General features: G+C 52.8%; 1 protein-coding gene across 1 annotated transcript; it reads right to left on the bottom strand.

Moving 5' to 3' along the window:
• Positions 1 to 17,734: 17,734 nt before the first annotated feature.
• On the bottom strand, positions 17,735 to 18,488 carry HER10_EVM0006484 (uncharacterized protein; the record flags this gene model as incomplete). The annotated part of the gene is made up of 2 exons (XM_035476067.1): positions 17,735 to 17,900; positions 17,986 to 18,488. The coding sequence occupies 2 exons, from the start codon at positions 18,486 to 18,488 to the stop codon at positions 17,735 to 17,737; spliced, it is 669 nt and encodes a 222-aa protein (XP_035325801.1).
• Positions 18,489 to 18,604: the final 116 nt, after the last annotated feature.

The raw sequence follows: 18,604 nt of genomic DNA, 5'->3' as shown, positions 1-18,604 counted from the left end.
CCCGCTTCTTAGTCACCTGTTTGGGCAGCACAAGCATATAGGCTTCTTGAAAAGCAAAGCCAATCCAAATGACATCCGCACGCTTCACCTGGGACTACTTTGCTGGAAGATGTGTGACAACGGTCCGCGCCTCCGCAAAGTGATCGAATATTTCAAGATGCTTCTATGCTCTAGAGAGCAGCTGTATCAGGCCTATTTTGCATTGATCACAGGCTCCCAGATACTTGCGATGTGGATCTCCCGTCGGGTTCATTCGCCGACCAATCTCCCCGTGGTACCCTTCCACAGGTCATCGAAGCTAGTTGTCTACATCTCTGAAGAACTACACTCCATGACGGCGCGGAGAGGGCTTTGGCGGGGATAACTACTAGCAGTACGTGGTAAACCTGGAGATGCAGGAGTTGGACCAAATGACGTTGACAAGCTGTGCTCTATGACTTGTGTCGGGGTCATTGAGGAAGTTTCGCGCATTGAGTATTGCAGGAATCAGTTCCTTCGTAGATGCAACGTTCAGCTATACTGACAGGTTACCTCTGTTCCCGTGCTTAGAGGAGACGGTGTTGCGGATTAGCCCGGCCGTCACCTGACACAGCCGACTTGAGGACGCGGTTTACTTGGGTACCTGTGCCGGATTGATACCCGGAACATAATCTTTGTCTGTGTTCTTCATGGTACGAGAGTGCCAACTAAGTCACTGGCAGATGCCCCACTGGCAACACGAAACCTACATACGCTCATCGTTGAGGCTACGTTTTCCATGCCATTGAGTGGCAGAGCGATCGCCGAGAGACTCTCGTCAACCTCTTTGCGTAAGGTTCGTTAAGAACTCACCACGGCCGGCTCGAGGGATCTCAAGTCTTAGACCATGGCTGCCAGTGTCCCAGAAAATATATATATGTGTGTGTGTGTGTGTGTTATCATAGAGGGCAAGAAGATTGATGGACCAAAAGCGTGGGCGAACGGTAAAGAGAACAAGAGGATAAAGCATTCAGAGGTCTGGAAGCCAGATCGAGTGAGCCGTTCGGGAACTGACAACAAGAAGAGAAATAGAGAGAGAATGAGGACAACGAGAAAAGGCTTTCAGCTTCGACCCGACTTCGGAGCTCCTCGGCAAATGTAAAGTATCCGCCATTCGACATTGTGCACGTAAATAAATGACATCTGCTGGGCCCAGTGACGCTTCCTCCAGCTCCTCCAATCGCTTTGTCGGCAGATACATCAATACGGATGAACCAAACGCGAGGGCGAGGCCACCTGACGGAAGCTTGATTGGAACAGATCATCTTGGTTCCGAGTCGACAGCAGTTCAATTGTCTCTGGCTTCTCTTCGACTCGAGGGGCATTCGCGGGGAGAAGGTTTCGGTGTAGCCCCCGTGATTGATAGTTCCTCACGTGGGCGCGCTCACCAGACCCTCTTCAGTTGCCAGTGACCTCAGAGTCATATGTGTCCTTCTTCATTGCATGCCCTGCTGTTATATAGTCAGTAATGACCAGGACAAATTCCCCCCAAACAGCTCATCTCATACCTCCAACCCATATCATTGACTCCTTCAACTTGGAACACTGCAGAAATATAAGAAATTTTGCACAGGCGTTGGCCGTCCAGTCGTGCCACTTCTGACGCTCCCTATCATCTGACTCGCCATCGATTGGCATCCTGCACTGAGCATGGTGGAACAAGTCGCAGTACCGGAAACAACGAGCCGTCACCTGGACTCCCTTTGAGACGCTCAATCCTATGACAAGCTCTTCACAATGGTCGCGCGATACTGGGCCAGAAGCACTTGAAGTACGAGTCGAGCCTAGACAGGAATGAAATCTTGTTGCGTACGTCTGGCAAAAGTTGACCCGTTTAGCTCCGGGGATCTTCTTGGCGCTGTTCTTGTCCCTTGTCTGTTCCCAATTTGATGTTTTCGGGGGTGCCGTTGGCCTCTTTGAGGTGAATCCTGCCCCGTGAAGCTATCGGTCCTTGTGTTGCGAGCCATCTTCTCGTTAGTATTCAGTGGCTGGTCAGGCTGACGCTTCTCACTCATCTGGTGGAAACAACAACTTCTTGGCAATTCTTTCCATGGGATCCCAAACAAAGAAAGATGACGGCAGAAGTCGGGGGCAGCCACTCGAGTCTCTATTACTGGTTTGGCTGCGACCAGGTTCCATTGCGACTGAATGATCTCGTTGCACACGCGTCAGAATGTCATCATTTGAATGTAGAGGATGTTGGAATCTTCAGTATCTTACGGAAAAGGACAGCCTCGCTGTCGATCTTGTCAGGTTATCCACTATTACAATAACAACAATGCGGGCCAACAGCTCAATGAAGCCGCAGGACGGATTGCTCCAGTCCGGGTGGTTTCCGGAAACTTCTTAATAGCTATTGTAGGATCTCACAAGTTGGAATTGCCGTCTTCCTCGAATCGGTCTGTAGTCATTTTCGTTGGCCATGTTTCAGGGATACATCCAAGTTCTGAGTTTGAGAGGAAGACTCGATTCTTTCTAACGTGGGAAACCCAGAGTCTGCTCAATCATCTTCACGAGATAATCCACGAGTCTCAATAGCCTTCGCGAATGTCGCAATCCAGGTGAGGGATCATGTTCTCCAAGGTCCCCTCAACCAGCCTCGTACATTTTGGTTGCCTGGTTGCATGAGCCGACCTGATCGCGTCTGGCCATTGGGACGACATTTAGTCGGTTTGTGCGAAGCACGTTGGCGTCGCTGCCATTGCAAAGATCGTGTCATAGTGTACGACTGTTGCTGGTGCCCACGGCGGCAGGGCAGGCTATATATATCGTAGATGACTTTCTAGCTAGACTGGGTGACCATGCCGGCTGAACATTTGGCGAGTCGGCGAAGTGAGGCTCGGGACTCGATTGGAAAGGAGAAGTTCGGCGAAAGCCCGGTTCAGGACTGACACGGTCTGAGTTTGACCCATGGGCGACTGAGAGAACTGAGCATATCATGGTGCCCCGGGAAGACTCCACGGCGGCCGGTGCGATGTCTAATAGTCGTATTCAATGGCGAATATGGTATGAAAGGAGGAAGTTGGTGGGCAGAGCATCCAATACGATTTATCTCCAGTTCAAGAGTCCCAATTATCATGATGCACCCTTCGGCAATGCTGGCGGGTCCCATGCTGATAGAAGTTCTTGTACAGGGTAACGACAAGATCCGGTTGCGAGGTCTCGTGGGACGCCGCCGACACCAAGGCTTTCAACGACCTGGCCAATGCCCACTGGCAGTGCCCTAGAAAAAACCTCATGATAGAATTTGGAGATATGGGGGACTGTTGGATCTCGTCGGTGGTGTAAAAGGTACCGTCTTCCTAAGCAATCCCCATCACAGTTGCCTCGCACTCCTCGAACTTGGTCTCAGCAGCCTTTGCGGGCTTGGACACCGCGGTCTCGACACTGCTGTTATTGGAGGCGACGTCCTTGGGGGCGGCGCTAACTCCCTGCAGCTTTTTATAAACGTCGTCGACATTGATAGCGGGACCAATGACCTCCTTGGGGGTCTGTTCGACCTTGGGCTCCTGGCAAGCGTCCAGCGTTCTGATGGGCTGACGGACCGACGGGCTGATGGACTAATGGGATGACGGGCTGATGGGATGACGGGCTGGAGGGATGGGTGACGTCCGAGGGCTTTCCGAATGAGACTCTTCCGCAGGTACTCCTGGAGAAACAGAAAGGTCATTGTCGTGGCCTTTCTGTGATGAGGTTGACGTCCGGCAGAAGAAAGCTGGGAGGGATTGCTGAAGGGCTTGTCCAAGGATGCTTTTACGTGACTGATTCGAAAGAACAGGCGTACTATCATGCGACCTCTCTCTGTAGTCTGTATGAATAGACCATCGAGAGTTTGTTGGTCAACCTCCGCGGGCTAGAAGGAGGTCTGCATGGTGAAACACCCTTTGGAAGCCCTCAGACTGACTAGGATCGGAAAAGTCGTTTGCCGTGTGGTATTAGCTGATAGTACCCTCTCTTGGATCTCGTGTTGATGCTGAGGAGCGTCATGGGTTTGCACATGATTCTTGGTGTGGCAAACGATGATGAGGACAACTCTCAGTCAGAAGGCTTGGACGCTGTTGTAACTCTCGAATTCGGGAAACTTCATAGCCTCGTGCGGCCGTCGAATTCAATAATGGACCGCTTCCCGATCAACAACTGCTAAAATATAGTTAGTGGAAATTTGGCATAGCTTCCGCCATATTTGCCATACGAGAATTTGAATATGCCGCTCTCCTGGTTATCCCCACGTTATCCCCTGAGCCTCCAACTCGTATGTTCCAGTTGCCCATATTCCTCCACTCCAACGCGTGTATGCTCTGTCGGTCTGAGTCCCCCCCCGAACACGTGCGTTCCTCTCCGAGCCGGAGTCCGACAGCGATATAAATTCGCCGGGCGACTTGTCGCCTGTAGTGTGCTGCTGTTTCGAATTCGCGCTTGGGTGGCTTGGCTCTTGCCTCTTGAAGCTGAAGACTGAGGTGCCCTGCCATCGAGTTTGCTGTCCGAGGCAACTCGCCGTCATAGTGGCCAAAGGAGGTGCCGTCGAACTGGCTGGAGATAAAATTGACTGGGGAAAGTCAGTGGAAATGTAAGTGCCCGACAACGCGCAGTTGTTGTACTGAGGGAAGTTCTGGCACTCTCCTCCTTGACGAGCTGCTCAATGGACTTGCCGTACCGTACTTCTCATTGTGTTCGTTGAGGAGCCATACCCCGCAAACGATGCCGTTGCGTCCGATACGGACAGAAGCTTTCTGATCGTAAATAGAGCGTCTCTTCGTACAAATCCAGGATCGTTTCGGCGTGATAAGTTCGTGATCGCGTGGCACAGAAAGGGGTCTGTCGTTGAGCGGGATGCGGAATGAAGGGTAAGTCAAACCCCCCACTTCCCGGCACCCCCCTGTTTCTGGCACCCACAAAAACGCGAAAATCCACCACAACGCAATGCCCACCCCCAACCTCCTTTTATCACAACATTTTCAATTCGAGTCCAAATGGGCTCATTTTTTGCACATACCTTCTTCTATATCTAATGCCTCAATATACCGAAGATCAGCTTCGTCAGGCTCTCGAGGACATCTCAAACGGCAAGAGTCAAAAGAGAGCCTCATTGGAGTATGGGATACCACGATCAACCCTCCAACTACGTCTCCAAGGTGGTCAGACTAGGAAAGTGGCTTTGCTGACTGGCAGAGGCTGTCTCCTGACCAGGAGAGTAAGCTGGCACAATGGGTTCGCATTCAGGCTTCGCTGCCTCGCACCAACGCACCAACAGGTGAAGGAATTCGCAGAGCGAGTTCTGGCTGCTGCTGGGGATACCAAACCATTAGAAAAGGCTGGATCTATGCCTTCGTGAGAAGGAACCCTATCATTAAGGTTCAGAGAAGTCGTTCCATCGATTCTAGACGCGTTAATGGGGCATCTACTGAGGTCATTAGGAACTGGTTTAAGTTCCTTGCTATCCCTGAGATCAAGGACATCAAACCAGCCAACAGATATAATATGGATGAGACTGGCATCCTCGAGGGTCAGGGCTAATGGGTTAGTGCTGGGCATGGCTGAGACGACGTCTGTTCGCAAGAAACAACCTGGGTCGAGGGCATGGGTCTCTATCATTGAGTGTATCTCAGCCTTGGGTAGGGCACTTCGTCCTCTTATCATTTTCAAGGGAAGACAACAACAGTGGTTTCCATTACATCTGGTTCCATACGATGGGTGGGAGTTTACAGCAACAGATAATGGCTGGACTACAGACTTAACTGCCATTGAATGGTTAGAGAAGGTGTTTATCCCACAGACTATGCCCGAGGCTGAGGCGAGGCTCGACTGTTGATTGTGGATGGGCATGGAGTCATACGACGACAGACTTCATGTGGAATTGCTATATTAACAATATCCATTTACTGTTCTTACCACCACTCCTCTCATGTCCTCCAGCCACTTGACCAGTCTGTCTTCAGCCCTGTTAAGTCAGCCTATCGGAAGGAGCTCGGTTACTTGTCTCAATGGAACGACTCTACCATTATAGGTAAAAGGAACTTCCTGGACTGTTACCAGTCGACTTGCTGGTCTATCAGTCTCGAACATCAGAAGTGGTTGGAAGTGGACTGGTCTACACCCTGTAGCGATGGTTAAGCCCTGATGAACCCTATGGTATTACCTGAGCCTTCTGCTAAGCCCACCACACAAACCAACCAGTCGGGGCAAAAGCGATGCCATAATGGTCAACAAACTACCCCTGTTGAGCCATGGGATTCTGCTTCCTCTGCAGTGGTCTGGTCGACACCCAGGAAGCTGGCAGAGCTCAGCGGTCAACTGCACTTATACACCAACTCGACAATGATACCAGCACTCAACGGCTGCTGTTCAGGAAGGTGAAAAAGGCTTCAGAGCAGGCCTGGCAACTGGCAGCTGCCCAGCAGCAGCTGGCTCACCTGAGGCTCAAGTTACCAACGCTGCAGTTAGGAAGAGGAAGACTGTTCAGATCGATCCCAACACGAAGTTTGCGAACATCAGGGATATCCATCGGGCTCAAATCGAAGCGGGTGAAAAGGAGGTTATTACGGCTGAATCCAGCGACTCTGAATGCCCTAGTGAGGCTGGCAGTTGTATTGTAGTGGGTGTGGTTGAGGATCAATAGTTAATAGTAATGAGGAGGTTGGGTTGTGATCCCATCGTTTTTGTGGGTGCCAGAAACAGGGGGGTGCCAGGAAGTGGGGGGTTTGACTTACGGAGTACTTCGACGGGGAAGATTCGAGGATCGGAGCTGCCAGCAAGCACGCAGCAAACGAAAGATGGCCGCAGTGAGAAGGACCATTGCTCAGTGGATAGTATGGATATCCTCAGAGAGATCTAGAAGAAGTGAGGGATCTGGGCAACGTTTGGTTCTCGGCGGTTGTGCAGCAGGGCAAAAGCCATCTGTTGAGAGCCCTGGTGGAAGGAATTTGGGTAAACGTTCTGGTACGCCCTGCCCCAGCGGCCAGCGGCTTGGTAATGGAGAGTTTGTAGGCGGAGCTCTTTCCGCAAGTAAATGTGGGAGAAAGGAGCTTGCTGTAGCGACCTTTCGGGGGAAATCCTACTGGGAGGGCTGAGGAGTCTGTTGAAGTGATCCTTCCGTAGTGGATTTCCGGGGGAACGAAGTCGCATGCCGTGCTGAACTGCTGTCTTCTTAGCGGGCTAAAGAGTTGTTGGAGGAAGCTTTACCCGTGGCCTGCGGTCTGGCGAAAGCAACCTCATGTGATGGAACGCGCTCGTGACCTGAAGCGTCCGTCTGGGTTCCGCAGTCGAGAGTTGATCGTTAACACAGAGTCGGTCGTGATCCTGCCAGTAAGCTTCAATGACCTGAATAGTAGGCAAGCGAACTCTGGCGCTCCTGTTGGGTATGCTCTGGCTAACTTGTGACGGAACCATTCACTAGGCTATACGCACAAGTACGCACGATTTGAGGTTATGCCAATGATCAAAATGCCAGGACTTGCTTTCGTGGCCCATGCTCAACACCATGGCTGGAAAGAGCTTTTCTGACAGGGAGGCGGCTCGCGGGCTTTCAAGTGATATAGCTGACGTCTGATGTCTGATATTTGATATCTGCAGCTAAAGTACCCCAACGTCAACCAGGTCACCGCCATCTTACACGGCTTCGATAACGAGTAGAGGGGAGAGAGCAACGACTACGTCGTCAACTACAACGTCACCACCAACCGCGTCTTCGTCGATTGCGACAGTGCACACACTGGTGACACAGTCGAGGAGATCTCCCGTCTCGAGGCGCACAAGGTGTACGAGACCAAGTCTGGGCCAAGAGACATGGAGCTGGCTGGATCACATGATCCCGTGGACGTGCAGCGACGCCTGAGTTGTGTCCAGTTGTAGCTCTCATAGGGGGAACATTCCGCTTTTTCCTTTGATCGTAGCCACCTGTGCCTCAGCATGGCTCGCTCCAACAGTTCTTGGAGAAAGCCAAGCTCAGTCTGCAATTATGGCATTGTCTGTCCACCTTTGTCGCCCGCCCTCATCTTAGATCCAGTGTAAGGAGCAGAACCCCAACCAGGTCACACAAAGACGCCGCACGACATCCATCCATCGGCCCATCTAATCCGTCAGCCTGTCATTAGTCTCCCTACCGAGAGTCTCCGGGCCGAATAGGAATCGGCAGCGGCCGGCCTGATCGAGGGAGTCTTTGGGTAGCCACTGCTACGCTTGTCATTGCAGTACGATTCCACCTGAAGAAACCGTCCATCACGCCTGTCTGTATTGCACTGCTGACTACCTCGGCGTTTATCAAGAAGTCGTCAGGCAACCGAGGGCCCATGAAAGAGCACTACGATGGGCTCCTGTACGTCACGACCTTGGTATAGAATGCATTGCAGAGCTGGATGCTGAACTCCACGTCGTTGTCGTAATCCGTGACCTGTCCAATCATCGAGAGCGAGACAGCGACGCTTGCGTAGCATAACGAGCTCTTGCCCTCGAGTATCCTTATTACTTCGTTTGGCTTCGTGTGTTGTGTGTTCCTTTCTTAGCCACGACCGGGTGCTTGTGTGAGGCTGTGAGCTGGCACGCGGTTAGCTGGCAATATTTGACGGTGGATGATATTGACTTTCCTCGCTTCTTAGAGTTGACGCCCGTGTCTATCATCCTCGGGTTCCTGTTCAAGATATCTGTTGGGACGCCCTCTGTGACGACGTCCTCGCAGCTCTCCCGCAGGCGTCATTCGTCTTAGTTATGATGCCGGAGAATAGCCTGAATTTGCTGACCTTTTGCTTCCCTTGAAATTCCCACGGCCGGTTGCGTACCTCATGTGCGGGAAGTTGTTCGAGGAAGCGACAGCTTTTTGTGACTTGCCACCCCTTGTCGGGAAGTGAGCGCTTGGTATTGGTATTGGTACTGAAGACGACGACAGTTGCGAGCTTGACGATGCTTTCGAGGTCAATCTTGTTGAGCTGGTCCTGGTCTGCTTGGGCTCGTTAACGCTTGATGTCATTTTCGTCACGGGCACCTACTTAACAGTCCCGGCGATCTCCGCGCTTTGCCTCGTGGCGGAATGCTTTATAGGCATTGCTAAGGTCATCTTCTAGACCTTGAACCAAGATGAATCTATAAAGCTTATACCGGGCGTCTTCTCATCGGCCCCCAGGGTCTTGATAGTTGTGTTCGTCTCCGACGTCGCATCCGCAAACTCGTCCGAACTTCTATCTCTGTCGTTGTCGCCGTCGTCGTTCTCGTCGTCGTTCTCGTCGTCGTTCTCGTCGTCGCTATCCTCGTCATTGTAATTGCCGCTGCTCTTGCTGTCGCGAGTGTCCGCCCTCCTTTTATCTTCCCTTGTCCTCCCCGTCTTCGCCATCGTCGTCTTGAAGAGGCTGATCCATCTTCCTCTTTCGTAGGCCTGGGGACGAGTTCCTGCTCGTCTAATCCAAGCTCATAGCGTTCTATATATTATCCGTCGGTCTCTTTGTTATTACCTGCGTAGGCTTTCTAGTTAGCCTTCTTAACGTTCGTCTACCTAGGGGTGTTGTAGATTCTTCCTAGACGAGGGTATTGTTAAACACCTCATAGCATAGTCCCCTCTGATTTGGGAGTTGATGGTTGACTCGAGGGTCAAGCTCTCAACGACGATCTATACGGTCCTGTGCTTGATTGTGTGTGTGATCGTTCGAAGACCTCCAAGTCAATAGCGGGTTGATCGGCTTTCTTCATGTTCGAAGCACAAATTGGGGCCATACTCTTTGTACCTGTCAGCATATATGCTAGCAGGGTAACCGTATAGTTAGCACGAAATGTCAATGAATTGTGGGGTATTGCTGCGTATGGAGGTTGAAGGGTCGTTGGTGTGGCCCCGACCGCCTTCCAGATCCACCTTATCCCGCCAACTGCCCAGAATTCAACCTCTGAACGGCCCGAGGTACCTCGCGTATCCTCCAACCACTGACGGCGTTACGGCGAGGCTGAGGGGCATGGCCTTGAACGCCGTCGCTCGTCTTCACGTCTATGCCGCACCTCCCAGCCATTGCCCATGTCCCGGCCTTACACTGGAACCTGTTCGACATCTACTAGTCGTATGCCAACCCCCGGTGGTCTTGTTCGCGCCCCTCTTCGAGTAGCGCTTGTCGCGTGTCGGTCTTGTAGACCGTGACAGCCGCGGACAGGAACTGGACTACGGAGTTGTTGGTGATCTAGCCCACGTATACGGTCGTCCCTCGGGCATTTCCCTGTTCACGTGGTAGATCACTGGCCTCCTGTCGATGATGTTGACGAGAAAGGCCTTGTCATTGACCGGAAATGGTTGCTGATGATTCGAGTCGCCCTGGATAGGAACTCCGTTACTCCTGTCGCTCAGGCTCACCGGCGGTTCCGAACATCCACCTCTTGATGTTGTTGTAAGAGAAAACTTCGCTGATGTCGTGCTCGTCGCAGATTAGGAAAATCTTCTCGGCATGTTCATTGCCTCCAGCTCTAACGGCACGGCCTTGGCTTCCAACAGACGTACGGCACAGGGCAGAAGCTCACAAAGGCCATTTGCTGTTCGGTCCGAGAGGATGAATTACTGAAATCTGCCCCTCCCCAGACATGCACTCCCTGCGCTGACATTTATGCTGGAGCAGTGGGTATGTATGTAAAAACAAATGGAAGGAAGGATTCTCTGATGCCAAAGGAAAGGGAAGTTTCTCTCGACTCGCCAAAGAAAAGTTTCCTCCCTGCATGCCATTAATCCCTGTTTCCAAGTTTTGCAGACGCAACGGAAATTTCCCCATAATACGTGTCCCTCTTCACGAAACTTGTTCACGTAAATCTCAGTCTCCTCCTCATACCTCCTATACTCGCTCACCCGAACATCCTTAGAAGCAGCCAAAAAGCCCAACGCCGGGGTATGCCGGCCAATGTCCATGAAGTTATCAACTCGCAATGGCGGTGCAGGGGGCAATCCGACTTTCAACCAGACTCCAATTGACCCTCCGACCTACGGCTAGAGCCTCACTTTCACACACCACGCAAAATCAATCAGGAGCCAGCAATTGAACCTCGTCACCCACAGAACCCGGAAGGTTCGAACCAACTACCCTGTAACAGGGATATCAACAGTCTGCCATGTCATCTGTGTGCTCAATGCAAGCGAGGTTGTGAACGTCGTCGGGTCAGGCATAGCCAAAAGAGCTAAGAGACTCGGCCTTGATGCCTGTCTTGGCTCTCGTCATCTGTGTTGATGGATCAAGTATGTGTTTTCGGACAGGGGCAGATGATCTGATTGGTTTGGGTTTCGGGAGGTAAGATCAAAGTTATTCAGGCTCGTGGCTCTCGCGCCATTCAGATCGAAAAATTGCCAAGAGGCAGGATCTTTGACGGGCCCGGACAGCTGAATCGACGCGTCAGTACAGGGATGCAAACGTATCCACCATATCGGTTTTGCCTTCATGGACGTACCTGCCGTGCAATTCCACAACCGCAACAACGCCCTCCTCAGCGTTCGCCAAGGCCCTTCCTACTCTTCACAAGAACTTGGGCTTCTGGTCGTTCCCGACGGGCAACAGAATCTTGTCAATGACCCTCTCATCGATTTGACCTTGCACATGAGTGGTGGTCTCAGACAACGAAGAAGAGCAGCGACCTCAAGCTCGACCTGCATGTCGTGTTAGCGAGCGGCAGGGTTGGCTCACACGCAAGGGCGACTTACTGCTTGTCGTCGAAGTATATGTCCACCTCATCCGGCCCGATGGCGAGGGACGGCATAATGATGAGACTCATCACGAAGAGTTGCCAGTCTTGGTCTTGAAAATGGAGGACCAGATCTTGGCCAGGTCCTAGACCAGGGTGTTGCGCAGGTTCGCAAGGGGCGTCGTGCCAAGGTGGTCTCGGATCACGAGAAGGAGCGGTGATATTAGGCCCGACCTGTGTGATGTGTTAGCGAATGACGTTCCTTCGTGCAAGGACGACATACTGCCTGTCCTCGATGAAGAGTTGGACCTCGAAGGGCTCCGAAGACATCGGTCAGTGAAGAAGGATGGCGATCTCAGGCTCGACCTGTATCGCGTATTAGCGAGCGGCGGGGTCTGCTACGTGTAAGGGCAACTTACTGCTTGTCTTTGAGGAAGAGCTGCATGTTGACCTCGAAGACGGTCTTGAGCAGACCCATGTTGGCATCGTTGTACAGGCCGACCTATTTCTCCCAGAGGTTGACAATCAAGACTTCGCTAGTTGCTAGTGCGAAGAGGGGGATCTTTTTCTCGGAATCCTGGTCCTCGCCACACTCACGGCCCCTGGATAGATGGAAGGGAAGCTGCGGTTTTAGTGGTTCGACTTGTGCAGCTGAGCACTCAAAGTAGGTGATGTTGGATAGCAGTGTCGGCTTCCACGAGATCTGAACGATGTATAGGTAGACGAAGACAAAGGACAAGGTCAGTGTTGCGACGTATGTGCTTGGAGCGATTGTAATGCTCAACAGGGAAACGTTGTTATTGACGGTGACTAGCGACGGCATGGAAAGCATGAGGGTCAGAATAGGTTGGCGACCCTCTTGCAGGTCCCGTGACTGGGAGGGTCGAACGTAGTGCTGTCCATGCCGTCGCTGGTCTCCGTCAACAACAACGTTTCCCTGCGAGCTGTCTGGTGTGTCCGTGTGTGTATGGGTGAGGTTGAAGTTGAGGTTCTGCCGGAGAAGATGGTGGAAGAAAGGGAAGCTCATGGGTGTAGCTGTGGGCGGAGCTCTTGCTGACTTTCCTCACGTGACAGTACCAACGGACCCCCGCCCCTAAGGTAGGTACGTGGTTGATGGGAGGGCCGACCTGCCAGCCAGCGACGTTCATCCTGTTGCTTCTTTCCACTTGTCGCTGTACCTTTGGGTAATTACCTTAGGTAGGTACCTGCCGTAGTCGTAGTTGCCTCATCGGGCCTTATCTTGCCTTTTTGCCATGGTCTTGCTTCTTGGTGCTTGAGACTGCCTTGGAAGGTGCAGGTACTGATCCATCCGTAAACGGCCATTCATCCCATCGCCTTGCCTTTTCTTTGCCGCCACGGGCCTTTGTCGTCTGGAGGCGGTGCTGCAGGAGCTTTTGCGACCCCATCTTCTGGTGAACCTGCCAACGACGCCGAGCTCGTGCTTCAGATGAAGTACGTCAAGCTGTTTGCCACTGCCAGCGACTTCGAGTGCGGCAACTTCGTCAGGTCCTTCCCTTAGTTCGACAATGCAAACGAGACCCTACTCCACGCAGGGAAGCCGTCCAGGACGCACGTGACGCCGTTCCTCTTGGCCGACACCGAGAGCCAACCCCGGCGCTATCTTGTACGTTGTCAAGATCAGGATGGAGACATGCGTACGGACTTGGCAGAGTCCCCAGGCTAGATTGCCAATGAGAGCTTTTCAAACTTGTCGTAACCGAATCTGAGGTGACTGGATGTCATGTACGATCGCCAGTCTGCCGAGCCGCTAGCATATCCAGCATCCAGCTCTGGACCTCCTTGGTGTGGGCCTGCGCCATCTTCTGGGTGCCGGTTTCCGAAGTCCGAGTCACCGTGCCGAAGCGGCGCTTACGTACTCTGTGCTTTGTGTCTGCACGTGTTGCATACTGACTTGAACATCCCGACCCCAAAAAAGTCGATGCCGAATGTGAACGCTGACAACCCCGACCCCAGGACTGCCTCCCGCGGCAGGGCGGTCTACGAGATGATCGAGGTGCTGAGCCCAGATGTCATCGCGATCCACAGCGGTCGGCTTCGACTTGGAGAAGATGACTATCCATAGATCAACGTGCGAGGGCCTGGGTCGACGTTCAAGAGGGCAAATCCTAAGGAATAGCTAGTTCGGAATCTTCTGGATACTGACGAACGGCAGCGTCATCGTGGACTCGACATACGACGTGGACAAGGACGTGAGGTCGAGTCGAACCTCCATCTACATGGATAGCATCTCGACCGAGTTGAGGCTCCCGAAGAAGGAAGAAGCTAGACGCTGATAATATGATGATGAGCGTGGATGACAACTAACGACGTGGCCTAGATGATGATGTCAAACGTCAGGGGCTCGGACTTGCACGCCCCCGTAGTCTGGAAAGTGAAGACACATGACGGGCTGTACAGTCTGGCTAGGATCTCGAGGAGTATGTTTCGGGGCACCATCACTGGCAACTCCGAGCTCATGGTCTTTTGTTATACCGCTCCCATGATGCCATGCTCCAGGCCATGGACATGACGCTCGACAAGAGCACAGTAAAGAACTATTCGCTATACAGTCGGCGTCTTGAGACAGCCATCGTCTTAAGGCAGCCAGTGTCTTCAGACTGTCTCTATCTTCAGACAGCCTTCGTCCTAAGCCAGCCTCCGTCTTAAGCCAGACATCATCTTAAGCTAGCCATCATCTCAAGACAGCCATCATCTCAAGACAGCCATCATCTCAAAATAGTTATCGGCTCAAGACAGCTATCACCTCAAGACAGCTATCGCCTCAAGACAGCTATCGCCTCCAGACAGCCAGCGTCTTAAGATAGTTGGAGTCTTGAGATAGTCGGAGTCTTGAGATAGTCGGAGTCTTGAGATAGTCGGAGTCTTGAGATAGTCGGAGTCTTGAGATAGTCGGAGTCTTGAGATAGTCGGAGTCTTGAGACAGTCAGAGGCTTGAGACAGCCACCGTCCATCGTATCAAGCCAGCCATCGTCTCAAGACAGTCATCGGCTCAAGACAGTCATCGCCTCCAGACAGCCAGCGTCTTGAGACATTGGGCGTCTTGAGACAGTCGGCGTCTTCAGACATTGGTCTTGAGACAGTCAGCGTCTTCAGACAGTCGGAGTCTTGAGACAGCCGTCGTCTACGGCTCCATCATCGTAGACCTCGGCATACATATCGATAAGCATCTCTCCAAAAGCACGTTGGATGGCCTCGCGGAGAAGCTACTGATATATAAACAGGTCGCAGCTCCCACCCAAAGTCGTGACCAATAACACCATCGACCAATGAGACCAAGTCTTGATGATGGAAGGGACAGAATACTTGTACACTGTAAAAGGCGAATCCACGTTGTTCGGTGAAGTCTCACATGATTCGACCAAGGAGAGGGCGAAGACGAAGGCGGAGGAGAACATGAACAGGCAGGCAGGGTACGAAATGCTGACAGTGAGTGCTTACGGCGCCACGGGAAGCAGTTTCGGCGTCACCAACTCCAAAATGTGCGCCGGGATTGTTACGCATACTGTCAGGTACTACATGAGGAACATGGCCAAGGTCGTCAGGAGGCTGGGCTTCAACATCATCTGCGGCGACATCGACTGGATCCTCGTCCACGTAGAACAAGAGACCGAGCACAGCTGCAAGGATACAGCCAATCTCATCAAGCAATCCGTCGTCAAGGGCACAAAGGGGACCATCTTCGCGGAGGTGGGGTGGGTGTCGCGGAGAACTACAATCATCTCGGCCAAAAAGAAGCACAGGGACGTGAACTGGGCCGACACGTGTGACACCAAGGGCTTTCGATTAAGATTGCAAAGGGAGTGCAGCTCATGCAGAGTGATGTCGGTCATTCACGGGGAGACATGGATCGGACCCAAACGAAGAGGCGTACACACTGTTGGGGATGTCAGGGCAATCTTCAAGACCATTTAGTAGGGGTCTGTGGAAATGGACTGGACCATTTCGAAGACAAGGGTCTCGGGCTAGCCGCACCACGTCTACGTAGATGGCAGCTGGAAGCAGCAGAAGAGTCAGGCCGGGTTCAGGATATGTTCGTTTGACATGCGCAAGAAATGGGTGACGTAGAGGATAGTGTCGGCAATCGACTCCATGTTCGTGTCCGTGGGCATGGATAACGTCAGGCAGCTGGTTTCTGTGTATGATATGCGAAAGAAGATAGCCGCGAGAACCGAGGGGTCGGGAGGGTAGATGAGACCCCAGACGTAGTCGAGACCGAGCAGGCCTAGACCAGCGAGGTCCGAGGTTGACCTCTACATTATCGTCGTGCTGTGTTGGTGGGCGAAAACTGACTGGTGTGACACCTGGAACGCCAATATGACAAGCAACATGACGTACAACGACGAAGTGGTCATGATTGAGCAGCTACCGATGGAGTCCTGCTTGGACAGTCCTTGATCTAAGAACTTGGAGCTCTTGGTCGTCACCAAGTCCTGTGTACTACGACGGCAGAGTCATTGTAGCTATGGATTCGGTCATCCCCGAGAACGGCAGCAGCGAGTCCCGCCCGGTCAGATCTATGCGACGTCCGACTTGGCCTCGATACCTTAGTCGATCACTGCTCGATAGTGGACAGCGGTGACCGGACCGTCAGCTTCGTCCTGTGTAGGATGAGTACAAGAACATGTCCCTGACCGAGGGGCTTGCAACGCTGGAGAAGTACAAAAGCGTTTCGACCAAGTGGTCCAGTCCAAGGCCAACATCTTTGGCGGCTCCACTATCTCCGCCAAGCTATCGCGCAAGTCTGTCTGGCTGGCCTGGACCGTTTCCAAAGACAACACTCCATGTTCGTGGCCGGAATGTGCGTCTGGGTCATGGCGTCGAGGAAAATCTCAGGTGGCGCGGGAGATGCCCTTGGGGTCCAACATGTACCACACTAAAATCGTCGACAGGTCGACGATGTACTGCGAGCCCGACATGCCGATTGTGCACGTCGTCGGGAAGGCAAAGGCCTTGGTGATCTCGGTGTCCAGCGGTGTCCTGGGCAGGCCCATCAAGCTCTTGGCCGACGGCAAGAAGTTTCACGACGTGCGTTGAACACTGCAACACGAAGGAGGAAGACCTGAACGAACTCTTCCCGACCCACGACGTGAAGCCGGGCCAGGTGGCGTCCCCAATCGCGCTGCCGATCCCATTCTGCCGGTTCTCCGTGAAACCCAAAAACCAGCTTGGATATGGGGATGACGGAGCACGCCCTTTGCACCTTGCCGACCAAGGGCGACGATACTGTGTTGACGAATAGCCACGGTCGGCCCATGGAAATGACATGGCTGCCGGGCAACATGGCTCATCACGAGTCCAAGGGGTCTAAAACTTTTATCCTGGAGGAGGATGCGGCAATGCCGTTGAGCGTCGTGCAGCAGAAAAGTCAAGGACGTATGCGTGATCTCCGATGAGTATCGCTGCGTCGGAGCAGGTCTCGTGGTATGGCGTGGTCGACTTCTCCTACCCTCCTTGCGTCTGTTCAGAGGGTCATGGTATGGAATAGGAAGAGTGGAGGAGGCCTACGATGCCAAGTTGGTCCTGAGGACGTATGTGAACAGGAGCGGGGGTGATGAACGCGGTTATGTTCATGTGTGGAAGAAGAACTGTTTGAATACATGTCAGCAGGGTAACTGTGGTATCGAACTTCGTAATGGGGACGTGGAAAGAGCAGGCTAGTGGGCAGAGCCCACGAATCCCCGGTTGGGGATATAGAAGTGGGTGGAAGGGCCGTTTGCTTCTGCCGTCAATTCCAACAAGAACCTCGAGATCGGGGACAAGTTGGCGACCTGGTATGGGCTTACGTTAAGGGTTGGCTCCACGCCTCTGACGTCGCAGATGCCGCACCTCGAGGACGCCGTTATAAGGGACAAGTTCCGGCCGGATATCTTCTTCTCAACCAATGAGTTAATGCGGGAGACTGGGGAACATATCAGGGGGGTAAACGCGAACCTGAATTCATTCGACGGGGTCATCGACTTCAGGATGGGGGCCATGAACGAGGATGCCCGGACCACGCTGTCACACGAAGATGAACCCGACTGTAACGCTGAGTAACCGTCCGCGTGTGTGTCCTGAAAGAGAAAGAAGATCAAGATTGCCGAACGACTACGAGGACGTGAGGGCCATGAAGTGCAACTGCGGTGTAGCGAGGGTGATGACCTTGAGGCACAAGCCACTGAGCCACCGGTTTCGTGCCCAGCATCCCGTTCTCGATGTCGTTGTGGAAGAGGTCGGCTACGTAGACGGGGGACGTTCTTCGACATCAGGGTATTGATCTCCTGTTAGCAGCACGACAAGCTGAATGAAAAGGTAACGCGCAACCTGCGCGAGATGAAACACTCCATGATGCCTTCTGACACCAAGAAATCCTGGAACGTGACGTCAAAGATCATGATGTTGCCAAACGACCTCGTGACCGCCTTGACCTGCTTCAACATACTGGGTTTCGCGTCGCAGTTCAAGATCCTGACCCCGGTCTTTTGTGCAAGCAGCCTTGAGGTGTTGATATTTGAGTCGACGACCATGTACGGGAGGTTCCTCACATCAATGCTCCCGAGCTCCTGGGATCTCAGGACCCCCGCGAAGACAAGAACCTTCCTTCCGGAGGTCGCCTGGCCCTTTGTGAAGTTGTAGACGATCTTCCTCATCTCGATCGATATGCTCACGACGTCGTACAGGATAGTTGATATGTTCTTGTGGCCGACCGAAGCCATGAAGGAGCGCCTGAACATCTCCGGAGTATTGGGCCTGTACTTGATGAGCCTTGGGACAGGGTTACACAAGGTGACGCTGTTCCCGAACTCGTGCTTCGACATGGTCAGCTTGATAACAACGCCCTTCATTGTCGACTCACCGGCCTTTGTGTACGAGATCTGGACCACCGTGTCGATGATTCACAATAATCCAGACTTGGAGACCATGTCCAGCGTAGGCAACCTCATCCTCAATGCCTGATTCT

The sequence above is a fragment of the Colletotrichum scovillei genome, assembly GCF_011075155.1.
Source record: "Colletotrichum scovillei strain TJNH1 chromosome Unknown Contig00014, whole genome shotgun sequence".
In the NCBI taxonomy this organism is placed as follows: Eukaryota; Fungi; Ascomycota; class Sordariomycetes; order Glomerellales; family Glomerellaceae; genus Colletotrichum; species Colletotrichum scovillei.
This window is presented reverse-complemented; position numbering and strand designations above follow the sequence as displayed.